This window comes from Podarcis filfolensis, assembly GCF_964270895.1.
Source record: "Podarcis filfolensis genome assembly, chromosome: 6".
NCBI lineage: Eukaryota > Metazoa > Chordata > Lepidosauria > Squamata > Lacertidae > Podarcis > Podarcis filfolensis.
Window position 1 is genome coordinate 68190024 of NC_139609.1, and position 16429 is coordinate 68206452.

The 16429-nt window shown below is 42.2% G+C and overlaps 1 protein-coding gene across 11 annotated transcripts in view; it reads right to left on the reverse strand.

The window, feature by feature from the left end:
* PPFIA4 (PTPRF interacting protein alpha 4) overlaps positions 1–16429 on the reverse strand; it is a 108674-nt gene that overhangs the window by 65969 nt on the left and 26276 nt on the right. For all 11 annotated transcript variants that reach the window (XM_083617312.1, XM_083617323.1, XM_083617321.1 and 8 more), the window contains one exon: positions 7723–8598. In XM_083617312.1, coding sequence (XP_083473438.1) covers positions 7723–7959 — 237 coding nt within the window. In that variant the 5' untranslated portion in view covers positions 7960–8598. The remainder of the gene's footprint in view (positions 1–7722; positions 8599–16429) is intronic.

Genomic DNA, 16429 nt, shown 5'->3' on the forward strand with positions numbered 1-16429 from the left:
GCTCCCTCCGACCATCTGATGCACCTGTTTACCCACCTTCCTATTTGGCCTCCCACCGATCCTGACGAAATAGCCAAGTTAATAGCTCAGCTGAAACCGGGCAAAGCCCCTGGGCCCGACCTGATCCCTGCTGAAGCCATCAAACTACACCCACAATGGTGGGCCGGCATCTTGGCCAAAACCTTCGATGCAATCAACGCTTCCGGTCTCATCCCCAAAACATGGAAGGAGGCCATTATTGTACCAATTCATAAAAAAGGTTCTCCAACGGAGCCGGAAAACTACCGTAACATCAGCCTCCTTTCGATCATAGGAAAAATTTATGCCAGCTTTTTGATGACTAAATTATTGTGATGGGTAGATGAGACTAACCAGATTGGCCATGAACAAGCAGGGTTCAGAACTAAACGCTCTACAACCGATCATGCGATAGTTCTTTATCATCTGGCACGGAAGTACTCCTCCCCCCCCCCCCCCGGGGCTACCTCTGTGCTGCCTTCTTAGATCTAAAGGCAGCCTTTGACAGCGTTCCTAGAAATATTCTTTGGGAGAAACTTGCGAAACAGGGCATTGATAGAAGACTCTTATGGCTCATAAGCCAGCTCCACGAAGGTACCCTTGCCAGAGTGAGATTCACTCCAGCGGGCGACCTTACAAATTCGATACCAATAAACAAGGGAGTGCGCCAAGGATGTATATTGGCTCCCTGCCTATTCAACCTATTCATCAGCGACATGCGAGCACCCCTAGTCAACTCATCTCCAAGTACACACGCGCCTAGACTAGCGGATTACCGCTGCCCACTCCTTTTATATGCGGACGACGCGGTAATTCTATCTTATACACGTGTTGGACTAACCAGAGCTCTGAAGATCTTTGCCACGTATTGTCAACTCAATCAATTAACCATCAACCATGCCAAGTCCAAGATCCTGATCTTCTCCAGAAGCCGGAGATTATACAAGTGGAAGCTTGGTGGGGCAAAAATAGAGCAAGTCCTAAAATTTCAATACCTAGGAGTTATTTTTCAATACAATTTGGGGTGGAAAGCTCACATTCAACACCTACTTAATAAGGCCAAAACCTTGTCATATGCGCTCCTCCGATTCTTCTTTTCGGACGGAGCTTTGCATGTTCCCTCGGCCCTAAAGGTGTTCAAGGCAAAAGTGGTTGCCGTGCTTGCTTATGCTGCCCCGCTCTGGGCCATGATGACAGATCTTGCTCCCCTTGAGACTCTGCAAAGCCAATTCCTACGTCGGCTCCTAATGCTCCCCCTGTGCGTAAGCAACGCAGCCATGCGACTAGAATTGAAGGTCGCATCCCTAGAAACTTGCCTGTGGAAGCAAGTCTTCAATTACTGGTTATCATTGTGGCATAGATTACCAAACCATTACCTTGCCCAATGCTTATGGCGAGATGAATTCTCTAGCCTTTGGACTAGTAGAATTCATGCCAAACTCCTGAGTTATGGAATCTCTCCCTCAGATTCCCTAAAACTAGACCAAATCACTGCTCAGAGACTGATCCGCCAAAGACTGGATGACATCGATTTACAGCGAAATTATATGCTGGGGGGAGGTGTTTGTTCGCCCCAGAACATTGGTATCACTTTAACTTACTGCGTTCCATCATACCTCTCCTCCCTTTCGACTGTTGCACATAGACTGGCCTTCACCAAAGCGAGGTTTAACGTTTTTCCCTCCAATGTCCTGAGACATAGGTTCTCAAAGGGCCAAGCCCCTGCCGTGTGCGAATGTGATAAGGTGACGCCGGAGTCGCTCCAGCACATTATGTTCACTTGCCCCTTGTTTAATGTGCTACGGGCAAATTTGTTGGGATCAATCATACAGAAACTAGAGGGTACCCCACCAAAATTCCACCTTGCCCAAATCTTGCAGGACAAGGATACCCACACGACCCTGAAGGTGGCTAGGTTCCTAGTTGCTGTCCTTTCCCAAAAGCGACGCCAAGGAGCTCTACAAGCTAATTAAGGCGTAGTATGCCTTTCCATTTTATAGTATTTTATTGTTATAGTGGTGTTTTAGCGATTGCTTTTTTTTTTCTCCTTACGGCACAAGCTGTTATTTATGTGTTGTTTTTACCTGTATGGGCCTATGGCCGTAATAAATGATATTCTAGTTACCCATTATTGGAGTATTTCTGCAGCCTAGAAGTCTGCAAGATTTATGATAAAACAAGGTATTAAGGTCTGTCTTCTCTTACCTTTTAAGTACCGTGTGAAGCTGGACTGAGCAAACTATTTTCTCTGGGCTCATCCCTCCATGGTCCAGATCGTGGGTGCACATGAGCGACCGCGACCGCAATTTCCAGCATCTGCGCAGACGTCTTTTCCAGCGTCTGCGCCAACGCGATTTGTGGCACTGTACTGTGCCGGTTTAGTGCAATGCGCAGGGACTCATTGAGCGAGCGGCTTGGTTCGGGGGCAGCTCGTGAACTGGTAAAACAACCCCCGTGGGCCGCTTGTGGCCCATGGGCCTTAGGCTGCCAACCCCTGGTTTAGATAATCTGCTTCCTTTAGGTGTACCTGCAGCTGGCTTGCCACCACCATCTCAATCACCTTGCTCAGGAAAGGAATACTAGAGAGGGGACAGTAATTCTCTAAGACCTCTTGATCCAGGGAGGCCATCTTTAAGACAGAGGCATTAACCACACCCTGGAACTGTATTACACATATTTTTCCCTGTGACAAATATTGTCATATGTATGTATGTTGTTCCTTTGCAAGAGAACTTGAATGCCTTCTGTCAAGCTTCCAAGTATAAACACTGTATCTTTTCCCTATATAAACTGTCTTCCAAGTGTAAATCTGTATTTAATGCCCTTGATATAATATGAATCAACTGTAAATGGTGTGATCAAGGAATAAATGTTTGGGTTTGAAAAGAATGCACGAAAGAAGCAACAAATGGTGTTGATAAGATACAATGCTCATACTTGGAATTGTGACTGGAGGCATCCAAGTTCTCTTATAAACGAAGAACACACATAGTAATGTATGTTATTATGCGTGTACCTAACTTATTAAAACGCGTAACAGAATGGAACAGTTTGGGAGAAAATAAACAGGCAAAGGCATGATTAAGCAGTTCCTGCAGCATTGTAAATGAACACCTCCGATTCCACCTGAATCGGGGTGGGGGTGGGGGGGGGGGAAGCTAGCATAAATAAAACATTACCCTGGGCACCAGCTATGGGTCTTCCCTAGATTTCAGCACCACCTGCTGGTACTACCACGCCACAACACTGTACCAAACCTGTTCAGCTTCCCCTCAATTATCAGGGATGGATTTTCATGAGAATAAACACTCTATAGCATCACAGTATTAATGTTAGGCTACCTGTAGAAAAAATGCTAATTATGAATTTGCACAGAATACAATTATTGTGTCAAAAAAGTTTATTAAAACTTTCATGAGTTTAGGTACTTGTGCTAAGGGCACACACAAAGTCCATGCTGGGAAGTTTGTAGCACTGCTTCTGACAATCTGTTTATAAACATACTGCAAAAAGATGGTAAGTTCTTCATATCCTACAGTGCTATGTGCTAGCTTAGAACTTCACATTTGGCTCTCCCTCACGTAAAAGGTAGTAATACAGGTAACTCGCATCTTGCACAAGGGTTATGCTCCTGGTCATTTAGTGTATAAGCAAAATTGTGTAAAACCAGAGCAACCTCTTGAAACCTCAAAAAACATTGCTTCACTTACCAATGAGGAACAAATGCAGCTCTTAGTCTCCCTCCTCCTCTTCTTTGCTAATTGATGCTTTGGGGGATTATGTGCGGACGAGAAAAAGTGCTTGGCTGTGGTTTGGAACCACAGGTGGGTTGCGTGGGCTCATCTAATGTTGCTACTGGTGGTTTCTTCATCAGGAACATTGTGATTGGCAACTGCCACTGTTGTTTCTTGGGTTTGTCAAGCATTTCCTTTTATGGTCTCATAGTGTCTGTAATGCCACGGATGATCTTGAGGCTGCATTCCATGGAGGCATGAAACTCTGGAATCAGATCATTTATGTGCTTTGTTACTTGAAAGAGTTTATAAAATTCAGGTGGGTAGCCGTATTGGTCTGACACAGTAGAAATATATAAAAAAAATAATAAGAAAATTGTCTAGTAGCACTTAGAGACCAACTAAGATTGTTCTTGGTATGAGCTTTCGTGTGCATGCATACTTCTTCAGATATGAGTTTATTAAAGTTATGCAGGTTCCAGCTTGCTGTCTCACACTCACCATCCTCACATTCTGAACTTGAACTGACCAGTTCCTCAAGCTCTTCAACAGTCAATACCTGTTGGCCTCCAATTAGCTTTTCCCCTAAATATGGTCAACAAAGCTATCACCACCCACTTGCCTGGCACAATGTCCTCAAGCTCAGTGGCAATGCTTGGAAATCCTGCAAAATCATGCAAATACATGTTCTGTCAGCATGCATTCACTGTTTCAGCCCTGATTGCATTCACTGTCTGTTTGATGTAGGTGATGCAATGGGCAATATTGAAGGACTTCCAACATCCATCACATTGATCATCCAAGAGAAGGTGAGCTTCATGTAAGCAACCTTGAAGCAGTGAATCACACCATGATCCAGAGGCTCAATGAGGGAAGTTGTATTGGGAACTATGTGCAAAGCAGAGTGCCTTGGGCTACCCAGAAGCAGTATCCACAAGCAGCATCACTTTAAACTCCAGGTGAGACTCTCTCAGTTCCTTCCAGTCCAGAAACGATGGAAAAGTCATCCAGGCCTTTTTGTTGGATTGCCAAACCACAGGAAGGAGACCTGTACAGCAAGCATGGCTTTATTAGGTGTCCAGCCACTTTGCCAGAGAGCAGCACAGTCACTGGATCTTTTGCAAGCCAGGAACTTGTTTTTCAGCTTTGGCAATCTAAGTCACCTCAGGCATTTTCTTCCAGAACAGCCCCATCTTGTCTGCACTGAAGACTTGCATTGAAGATATACCTTGTCATACATCAGCATCTTTAGTTGCATGTGGTATGTTTTTGCAGCTCTTGTCTGCAGCTGCAGTTTCCCCAGTCATTTGGACATTCATGAGGTTGAAGTGGACCTTAAAGCTGTTATGCCAAACTGGGCTGGCTTTCCACAACTGTGGTGGAAGGTTTGAAGCGGTCATAGAGGCTGAGAGCCTTTTGGAGTAAGATGCTGCCCTCCACAGGAACACATTTACAGTTCATGTCTTCCAGCCACAGGTTCAGTGCCTTCTCTGTCTTCACCAAGGCCTTGTCCCACACCTGGCTGGTCACCTTTGCAGTTAGTGATGTGCTTGCTGCCACAAATCTCCTTCTCATGCACCTTGATGGCACAGGGGCTGGACTTGTTCTGTCCATATTTGCATGCCGCAGCACACACAGGCATGCCATCCTTCAAACAGTCCAGGACAACCACTTTCTCTTCCAGCATGGGAGCCACCCTCTGCTTCTTTGGTTTCTCAGTAAAGGTAAAGGTAAAGGTAAAGGTAAAGGGACCCCTGACCATTAGGTCCAGTCGTGACCAACTCTGGGGTTGCGGCGCTCATCTCGCTTTATTGGCCGAGGGAGCTGGCGTACAGCTTCCGGGTCATGTGGCCAGCATGACTAAGCCGCTTCTGGCGAACCAGAGCAGCACACGGAAACACCATTTACCTTCCTGCCGGAGCGGTACCTATTTATCTACTTGCACTTTGATGTGCTTTCAAACTGCTAGGTTGGCAGGAGCAGGGACCGAGCAACGGGAGCTCAGTAGCTGATGACAATGATACCTTGTGTTTGGGGGCTGTTCTGCAGTCTGCAACTCTCTCCAAGTACCTCCTCCACACTCCAACCTTCCCCAATGTCTTTCCAAACTCCTCCACAAGTCTCTCTGGCCTCCACCAATCTCTCTTCAACCACCTCCCAAACTCTCTGCTATCTCCTCCACTCTCTCCACACTCCAATTACTCTCACAACCACTCTCCCAAAGGCTGACGGATTGCTGGCCATTTTTTCCTCACTCTGCCTCCTCCCACCCCCATGCACAAAATTTATTTAATTATTTAATGGTGTTCAGCCTAAAGCTGTACTCAAGTACAGTATAATAAGCATAAGATGCAAGTTACCTGTACTTCATTTAATTAGTTACAGAGTAACCTTCACTACATGTACATACACAGCATGCCCCATCCAACAGGTAGCACACTGCTGCATCAAATTCCATGAAGGCTGAGTCAGGAGGGAATCACAGAATTGTAGAGTTGGATCATTTAGTCGAACCCCCTGCAATGCAGGACTATGCAGCTGTCCCAAACAGGGATTGAACCTGCAACCTTGGCATTATCAGCATAACGCTCTAAACAACTGAGCTATACAAGCTGACTTAGGAAGAAATGAGAACCAGAATTAAAAGGACTATGAAGATCAGAGGAAATCTGTTATTGGCACACTACTAGTTAAGGTGTTAGAAATTAATTAGAACAACTCTGGAAATAAAACTGCAAACAATTATGACTGAACAGTTCTTTTCCTTGGAATTTAGCCTGGGGCACTGAGGCAGTCTCTAGTTTTAAATAAATAGCTACAAAAAAGACCAACATTCAGTTGCTAAATGTAGTATTTTACATGTGGCAGCTGGCCAATTCCCCAAGAACCAGATTTTATGTTCCTTACACAAGCTTTCAGAACAGCCTTCCTGGACATGTGGAGAGATTAAGCTCCATCGTAATCAGACATGGGTGCAGTTATGGCCATTTGTGACCTAGGCCTATAATTCCTGAGCCCCACAAATCCTGCTTGGAACTGCCTGCAATCATGATAGATAGACATATGAAGTTATGACTGTATATATAAAGTTACTACAGCATGTATAACAATGTCTAGTTTTTCTCCAGCAAATGATCAGCTGGAAAAGTAGCTGTATTGAGCACTTCCAAATTGTAAAGCTACTCATTCACAGGGAACTGCAACCCCCTCCAGAAGAGGCAACCCACCTGCTCCTAGGCTGACTGTGTCATCCATTATCAGCTCCCATCATATCTTAATTACACTTAAGCTTTTTCTACCTCATCTAGCCCACCACCAACTTCAAGCATCAGCTCAGAGAATCCAGACACACCTGGATCCGAGGACAAGGATAAAAAGAGTTAGGCATCACTGATATGTCACCTCTGGTTCCCTTATGTTCTTACCCACAAGTTTCATATGGATGTTAAATTTCTTAGAAGGCAAGATTGGACTCTTATTACATCCAACAAGATGAATTTCAGTGGAGCCAACTGGTGGTCTTCTAGCACTATCTCCTAGTCAGAGCAAAACCACTGCAGAGTTGTACCAGTCAGTCCAGAAAGACACTGTTGTCAATGCTATTGAAATATTGGGAGCAAGAAAGTATTAACACTGAGAAAGTGATTGCTGCAATTAGAGCTGGAAGGGGCCTCACAGATCACCTAGTCCAACACCTTGCTAAAGCAGAAAATGACGTATTATATAGTACCCGCTATAAGCAGCTATGCAGTTAATTTAGAAGGAAATTAGAAAAGGTTTCAAAACTCCATCCCTGGCAAGTGCCTACAGTGATGAGAAACCAATGCATTATGCATTATATTCATGTCCAACTTTAGCCATATCCTCTCAAATTAGACTAAGAAAGCCATGCCCTCTGTCTTGGCATGCCCATGACTTTTCCTGCTGTTGCCATCTTTTAGTTTCCACAAAATCTGTGTATTTATCTTACCTGAGGTAAAGCAGAGTTCAGTTGCCTCTGCAGCTGGTCTCTCTCATGCACGGTCTCCTGTAGCCGGCCCTGAGTCACAGACAGAGTCTCACGTGTTTCCCGAAGAGTCTCTAGCAGCTTGTCTCTCTCATCAAGCATATTCACCATCAGCTGTTCAAAGTTGGCATCAGAATCAGAGCCCGGCTGTGACCCCAAGGGGTCACTCTCGCTGATGGTAGGCATTACCTCACACATCATGGCAATACTTGGCAAATGCCCCACGTTACAGTAAGATCAGAGACTGGCAGGAAATTCCTCCTCAGGATGCCTCTTAAGGCTCTATAAACAGTAAGCTAAGGTCACATGGTTACTGTAGCCAACTGCAGGTTGTGGCAACTGTCAAATGCAGGCTGCATGGTAAGGTCCGTAAACCCTCCATTTCTCTTTGCAAACAGCTGAAGTTTACATTACATCTATCAACGTCTGAAAAGGTCATCAGAGCATTTTTAACATCAAATACATAAAGTAATTAAGACCAGCAAGACCCCAGGACTGAAGGGTAATCCTGTGAGGGTTGTTCCAGATAACTCTGGCATATATTCCTGAGACCCCTCCAGTGATGGTCACCAGCCATGGCAGAGCTCTCTGTCATTCAGAAAATAGGATGTCCCCTTTCAACACACATATACACACACATTTGCTGCCTTGAAAGATTCAGAAGTATTAGGAAGTCCATGAAATATTTCATTTTCCTTGATATCGTTAGCAGGAAGTCAGCTTGGACAGATCAGCCAGTGGCTTGTGAAGTCTTGAGTGGCATCAGAGCAGACTGATCACTCTCCAAGCAAGGTTACGTCTTTGCCAAATACCTGTCGTACTTCGCTCTTGATCTAGAATCTGTGGAAAAAGAACATTTTATGCATTAGAAAAATGTCCATCTATTGCTTTGCCATTTTTTTCCTCTCAATAACTTAGATTAGTATATTGCCTTTTTTATTTCCATGAGATAATCCAAAAGAGGATGTTTTTACAGCAAGCTCTGCACCACAGGTTTCAATTAACTTGTTTACCATCTGTTTCTTGTTACCACCCTTAATTTAGCCATGATATTTCTATGTATAGATTCTAGATGCCATGAACCACTTCCCCTCATTTCGATTGTTTTTATCTTGTTTGAGGTTCCATTTCCTCAGCCCATTTTTATAAGGTTGTGTCTTGGAGTTAAGTATCACGTTCACTAGCATCATTCCACCACATTTCCAAAGAAGAATATTGTATACATTATTTCTATTTGCTATCTTAGTTATTGGCCTTTCTGCATGACCAGATAACAGGTACAATAAAAAAGCAGTAATGTTTATTATTTATTGAGCACTTATAGTAAGTAGGTATGATACAAGCTGAATAAAAATACAAGGACCTGCCACAAAGCTTAATTCAAATAAACAGAAAAGAAAAAAAGTGGAGGGGTAAAAATAATAAAGTCAAGATACACTATATCAATTAAAATGTTCTTGTAAGAATCAATGAGATGCAGATGATCATGCTTTGATATATAATATACCGCAGGTACAAAGACTAGCTAATGAATGGACATGAAACTGATTTAAACAAAAGAAAATGTAAAGCTTTTTTAAAAAGGAGAAAGAACCAGAAATATGCAAAAACAAGGAGGACAGAGATAATAATAATAATAGTAACAACAACAACAACAACAACAACAACAACAACAACAACAACAACAACAACAACAATTTTTACCCTGCCATTCTGGGGAAATGAAGGAATAAAGGTATAATAATTTGTTTAAAGCATTTCTATGCCATATTTATGGCTTAATAGAAACTCTATCAGCCAGCTCTACAAAGGAAGGAACTGAGAAAGAATTATTTCACATTCCTGCTAGATGAGCCATAACTATTAGCAATAGGGACCCTCCAGATTATGAGAGAGTGGGCAGATTCATGTTAGGAGACTTTTAGATATCTTCTTCCTAAACTGTATGGGGCTTTAAAGAGAATAACCAGCACAGAAACACATCAGTAACCAGTGCAGATAACACAACTCAACCATATGCCCCAATCACAGACTCAGGTATGTGGTGCTTCTGCTGTGTGTAGGTGCTCATATACCCACATATGTAGACACACACATGCCTGTGGACTAAGCAGACTTTTGTCCTCTCCAATTCTAGGATTTAGTAATTCCTGCGCTAGCAACTTCAGGCACTGTTACACAAGTGCAATGAATTATTTTAGCATCAAACTAAAATCAGTAACAAGCTAAGAAATCAGTTATCTTTTAAGGAATTATTATCCACACAAAAAGGAAGGAGTTGCAAGGAGAATCTAGCCATAAATTTGATGAAAAATACACTCAGGGGGGAAATTTATCACATTGTTAGAGTCATTCAAGCTGAAACAGTTCTGCTTCTGTTACAAGAAGATAAATGTCAAGCATTTCTGGGAAGAGGTTTTTCAGCACCACTTTACCCGGAAAGAGGGTACTGGATGCCACCAGCAGAAGACAATATACATTCTCAGAAAGAAAAAAGCAGTCTGCAATTTATTAGTATGTAAATATAGATTCAAATGCCAAGCTTTACTGAAGAGGATGCTACTGAATGCTAGAGCTGCATGAAGACCCTGATCAGCTCAAGTTCTTGTGGTCTTCATATTTGACATAGCAGAATGTTGGAGATAGCACCATCACTGACACAGCATTTTTGTGTCATTTCTTCCAGAGACTGAAGTCAGTATGCTTCAATGACATACTTTTCTGCTGATGGAGAGAAAGTATCGACGAGGAAAGGAAGCAATATTTGTATCTTAGAGAGATTTGTATCTCACTATTATAATGCAAAATCTTTACTCAGGATGATTTACTATCCTTAAAACAATAATCTAACAAACACACACAATACACATAAGAGTATAAAGGAAACCAGGGACAGGCTCAGCAAATAAACTAGCGCCTGGCAAGACAAAAATCTTCTGGAATAAAAGTTTCTACTGCCTGGCAAACAATGGGAAGAGGGGACCTGAATCTGTTCCAGTACCACCAAAGTAGGTTTGGGAGGTTTTTGTGGGGGGTGGGAGTGGGGGTGGGGAGATTGAGGGGAAATTCCACCATGTGAGCAGAAGTTATTCTACAAACACTGTTATTGTGAAGGATACAACCCTTAATTTCACAGAGTATGCTTTCCTGATCATAAGTTATAACAGGAACATTTTCATGAACCATGCTCCCTGCCTCTTAAACCTTGACCATGTTTCATTCTTGAATGAGTGAGCCATGCCTTAACTACTAAAGCTGGGGTAGCCAACATGGACGCAATGGCAACTTTGATAACTTTCCCCGTTCACAGAAAGCCACACATAAATGGCCTACAATAAGCAAAAAAAACCAACCCAAAATAGTATGCAGTCATCACCAGTCCACTAATGAATACCCAGATGAACAGGTGAGTTTTATCCAGGCACCAAAATGCCAGTAAAACTGCTGCCAGGCATACCTCTTGGGAGAGGGTGTTCCCAAGTCAGGGTACTACCCCCAATATTATTGTAACCTCCATGTATATGCCATTCCACCAAGAAGGATGATGTAAATACAGTATTATTTGTTACCTTGCCTTTCAATCACCTTAACAATTCAAATGTTTGAAATTTGACACAATGAAGATGGGGTGTTTCACTTATTAAGACAGTGCACATTATTTGTGACAAAAAAGAATGGGGTTATAAGTATTGGTCAAGAATATTTTCAGTTTTAACTCTTCCTTGGATACAATGGTTCAGATTCAAGCCATTTCTCCAATTACATGAAATGCATTTCAGTTATGAGCTGTACAATTTGTAACCACAAAGAGGCTGAAATATAGAAACTGATTTTATTTTGTTTTCTTTCCATCACACATTCAGAATAAATAATTATGACAGCAGCAGACCAAGAATGCAAACCTCAAGACTTCTCATCTTGTCCTGGAATAGAAACTAGAGCTAGCTTGCATTCTTGGATGTTTAGGACAGAGCAGACCTCACTTTAACTCCAGAATACCTGGTTAGGAAGTAAAGCAGGCAATTTTCTTCTCTTTTCCCCCTTTTTGTTTACTTGTTTTCACCAGACCTCCTAACATTCTGCATCTCTACTGCCCTTACCCATAGACTAAAATTATAGATCCACATAATTGGTCCAACTTTTGATCCCTTTAGACTTTCCACACTCCCCACAGCAGAAATCAGAAATGCCTAGAAAAATAATAATGGTGAATTCCAAAACATACCATTTACTTTTTTAAAGCCATTCACACAATTGTCTGGTTTTCAGTAAGATCTTTATTATACCATTGATTTTAGTGGGTTTGTGCAAATAATAATGATAAAGAAATAAAAGAAATACTTTATTTATACCCTGCCCATCTGGCTGGTTACTGGTAGGTAGCCATGTTGGTCTGCCGTAGTCGAAACAAAATAAAATAAATAAAATAAAATAAAATAATTCCTTCCAGTTGCACCTTAGAGACCAACTAAGTTAGTTATTGGTATGAGCTTTCGTGTGCATGCACACTTCTTCAGCTACTCTAGGTGGCTTCCAATACATATAAAAACATAAAGTGTCAAACATTAAAAACTTCCCTATACAGGGCTGCCTTCAGATGTCTTCTAAAAGTCAGATAGTTCTTTATCTCCTTGACATCCAATTAGAGGGTGTTCCACAGGGAGGGAGATACTGTGTAAAGTGCTAGCACCTTCAGAACCTTCAGTGTGAATATTCTCTCCACCCTAACCTGCAAAATAGGACAGACTCTAGAAATAATTTCTTCTGTATAAGATAATGAAACGACAGTTAGTGGAAGAAGATCCTTCTCTGGTCAATAATCCTGTACCATAATTTTCTATATGAGAGAAAGGCCAGCTGAGTTTTTTAAATGTGTAAATCAACAAGTAATCAGCTAGCATATTATGTCCCATCTCTCTGATAATGAGGAGTCACAAGGAAACAGGTTACTGGATCCAATTTTTACCTAGGCCCCATTGGAAAGTGTGTGCTCACATGTGAAGATAATTCTACACTGGAGGGTTCTTCTCAGTTGAGCTGTCACTTTTCCTGAAAGTATGAGTAACAGCTCAGGATGACATAAGCAGCAATGGAAAGAGCTGAGGGGCTCAGTTGTACTGCGCCAAAGGAGGAAGCAAAGAAGAGCTCAAACTATTTTACATCCAGATTCAGGTAGGTAGCTGTGTTGGTCTGACGCAGTCAAAATAAATAAAAAAATTGTCCAGTAGCACCTTAGGTAAAGGTACCCCTGACCTTTAGGTCCAGTCGTAGACTATGGGGTTGAGCGCTCATCTCACTCTATAGGCCGAGGGAGCCGGTGTTTGTCCGCAGACAGCTTCCGGGTCATGCGGCCAGCATGATTACGCCACTTCTGGCGAACCAGAGCAGTGCACGGAAACGCCGTTTACCTTCCCTATTTATCTACTTGCACTTGATGTGCTTTCGAACATCCACATGAAAGCTTATACCCAGAACAAACTTATTTTATATCCAGTGCACTTTGAATACTTCAGCAAAGCTCACATTCATATGCTCAATTAAAACATAATTCAGTGACACACACAGAGAGCATCAGAAAAAGGAAACTATATCTTTCAGTTGCTTTTTCAGAAAGCCATATGCTTCAAGCAATCTTGTAGAAATACGATTTCCTAAAGAAAACAAAGAGAATAATCATAACAGTTGTTCCATAGCCAAGTAATTCCAAAAATACAGCACTGTATATACCACTGGTGTTATAAATGTTTATTTATATATGCACTTAAAACAACTGACTAGAGTAAAATGTGATACACATGTTGTTTTTTAAGATCAGCTTTCTGCAAATGATAAAAAGGGACTAAAAAAAGACCAATCCTAGCCCCTGCCAGATGGCTGATGGACATGGCAGTGTGGTGCAGCCGCCACCACATCCACAGTTCTGCTGCTCATGCCAGCCAGGGTGGAAGGCAGGGAAACTTATGCCAGCTGTGTTTTGGGCTGGGTGAAATGAGCCCTCTGCCCCATCCTCCACCACAAGTGCAAAAGATTGGGGATTTGAATTGCAGCTCAAGCAAAAAATCTCTCCAGTGATAAAAACAACCACCACTTACTTCCCAAGCTATAGAAATAGGAATAGGAGAAACAGTTTCACCAGACAGCAAAGCATATACTGTTGTCTAATTTAAGGTAGAGTCATTAAGATACAGCATTCTCTGGCAATATTCCAACAACAGGTAAACAAAGCACTTCCCAGTCCCAACTCTGACTTCACTCATTGGCTAAAAACACTGACAGGCAGGAGCTGCCAGTCTGGCTCATTTAACAAAAAAAGCACATTATACTTCATTATTTCTTTCTAGAAGGACTAGAAACTTAAATTTAGAAAAAAGAAAGCTCAGAGCCTGGTGCCCCGTTCTGGGGCACCAATTAAGGCCAACGAAGGAACTGGGTTGGCAACCCCTGTCCTAATTGACAAGCCTCCACAAACTTTAGAATCATAAAGTTGTAGAGTTGGAAGGTACCCCAGGGTCATCTCTAGTCCAACCCCCTGCAATGCACTTTAATCAGGAAGTAGTAGAAATAAAGAGTGGAAGCAATGAAATCAACTGAAATAGCAGAATTCAACAATGGCAATTCATGGTTCATATGTTCAAAATGTTAACAGTCTCAGTTAACAATGTACAGTCTACAAATACCGGTAACTTTGGGTGGTCATCAGCTATAGGGAGGTCTAATTCTACACATACCTAATCCACCACTGGCAATAGGGCTCTTATAGGGTTACAATAAATATTTACATTGTGTGTGTCTCTGGTCTAAACAATGCTTCAGCAGTCAGGCTAAACATTTTGTCTCTTTTGACTTGCAAGCCTGAGAAAATATTCTGTATTGGGGTGAACCAATGAAAAGTAGAAGTACCACTTGGTAATGAGTGAGGGTTAAATATAAAAAATCATTTACAAGCAAGCTACCAAGCTGGAGACTACACAGTTTCAAAGAATTATTGATTAAATAATGTCAGAACTACCAAGGACCACTGATAAATGATAGGATGCTGCAGAGTCCAAGCTGCTGCTTTTCTGGCTACTCCAGCCAAAGGAAAGATCAATGTTCTAATCAAAACTCAACATTCTACCATGGATTCTGGATAGGAATCCACAAGCAGCAGCTCAGAAACTACAAAGCAAATGCACAGCTTTAAATGGGGGCAAGCCTTCCTTATTTCAGAAATGAGAAGTGGTGCCAGCACTTATTTACCATTCACCTTTCAGACATCAAAGCAGAAGGAGCTCCCAGTGTCATGCAAGTGCCAATATATCAGTGAGTAATTATCAGTATCACTGTGGAAATGGAGCAGCTCTGCAGCTAAAGCAGTCACTGCTTTCTCAACACACAATTCTTCCTCTGCATTACTGAGATCATGACAACAAGTGCTAATTTATTCAGAGTCACCAGCACTGAACAGCACTGCCGAAGTCTATGCTATAACACACTAAAGCTTTGATGAGACAAATAATTATGCCTTGCTCTTCATCAGTTGCAAGCTTTAACATATCACGCCCCCTGCCTTAGCACCCAAGTCACAGTGGGGAGTGATTTCACCTCTAGATCACAGACAAGAAAACTGTTCTTGAGAAGGAGGGGTCCGACCGCCCATTGTATTTGGAAAATGAAAAAGCCAGCATCAGTAAGAGCATTTGCCACCAGCTGCCTCTTTCTGTATCAATAGAACACATTGGTCTGCAATGACTGCAACAATTTAGCAGCTACTCAGTCTCAAAATATGAACCCATTTTCCATGGAACTCACAAAATGCCAAAGCAAACCAGAGAAACCAAACAAAGAGCTCAAAATTCAAAAAGCATCATTATAAAAACATGCAGATAATATCTCACTCGAATTCCAGTTCTAAGGCAGGCTATACGTATTGGGTGGCATTCATCTAATGCGCTCGCTGTCAGTGGTAATTCTGCACAAGAACTTTTGCTTGTGCAATGGGGTTTTACCTTACTCTCCTCACCTTACTCTCCTCCTCCTACACCCCTCTCAGAATTGGCAGGGGGGCAAAGGAGAACCCTGAGAACAGCACATTGGGGAGAGAGGGATCATCTTCCACAATACTCTCACACACAGACAGAACAGTTGTCATAACACAGCACTGAATTCCATCTTTTATTTCTAACTTAACCCATCAACCATGCCGTGCCAATTACATGACTTTTTAAACAAGTGCTGGCATATTTTAGCCAGACAGACCAGGACACTGATTTTCAGATAGGCTGAAAAGGCCAAACATAGCCTGTTTTATCAGCCACCAAGACTGACATGAAATTGCACCAGAAATGGTTCACGTGTAACCTTCAGGTATAGTAAAGGTGTCATAGAAAGAGAAAGACGCAGAATCTGTCTCTACAGGCCTTCCCCAGAACTAAAACAAGTAAAGAAGGGACATGTCCCAGCTGCATTGAAAGACAGGCAAATGTGTCTCTATGCTGTCAATTAACATAAATGTCTATCTAAGTGTGCCAGCAGGCTTCTCAGACTAGAAGGAAAAGCCCTGCCAGCTGGATACTAGCAGTTAGCATGTGACAAAACATCAAGAGGCAAAAATAAGCAGGCACATTGAAATTTTAGAGATGGAGACCTTCAGGAAGGGATTACATGGGCATTCCAGAAGACAATCTGCATG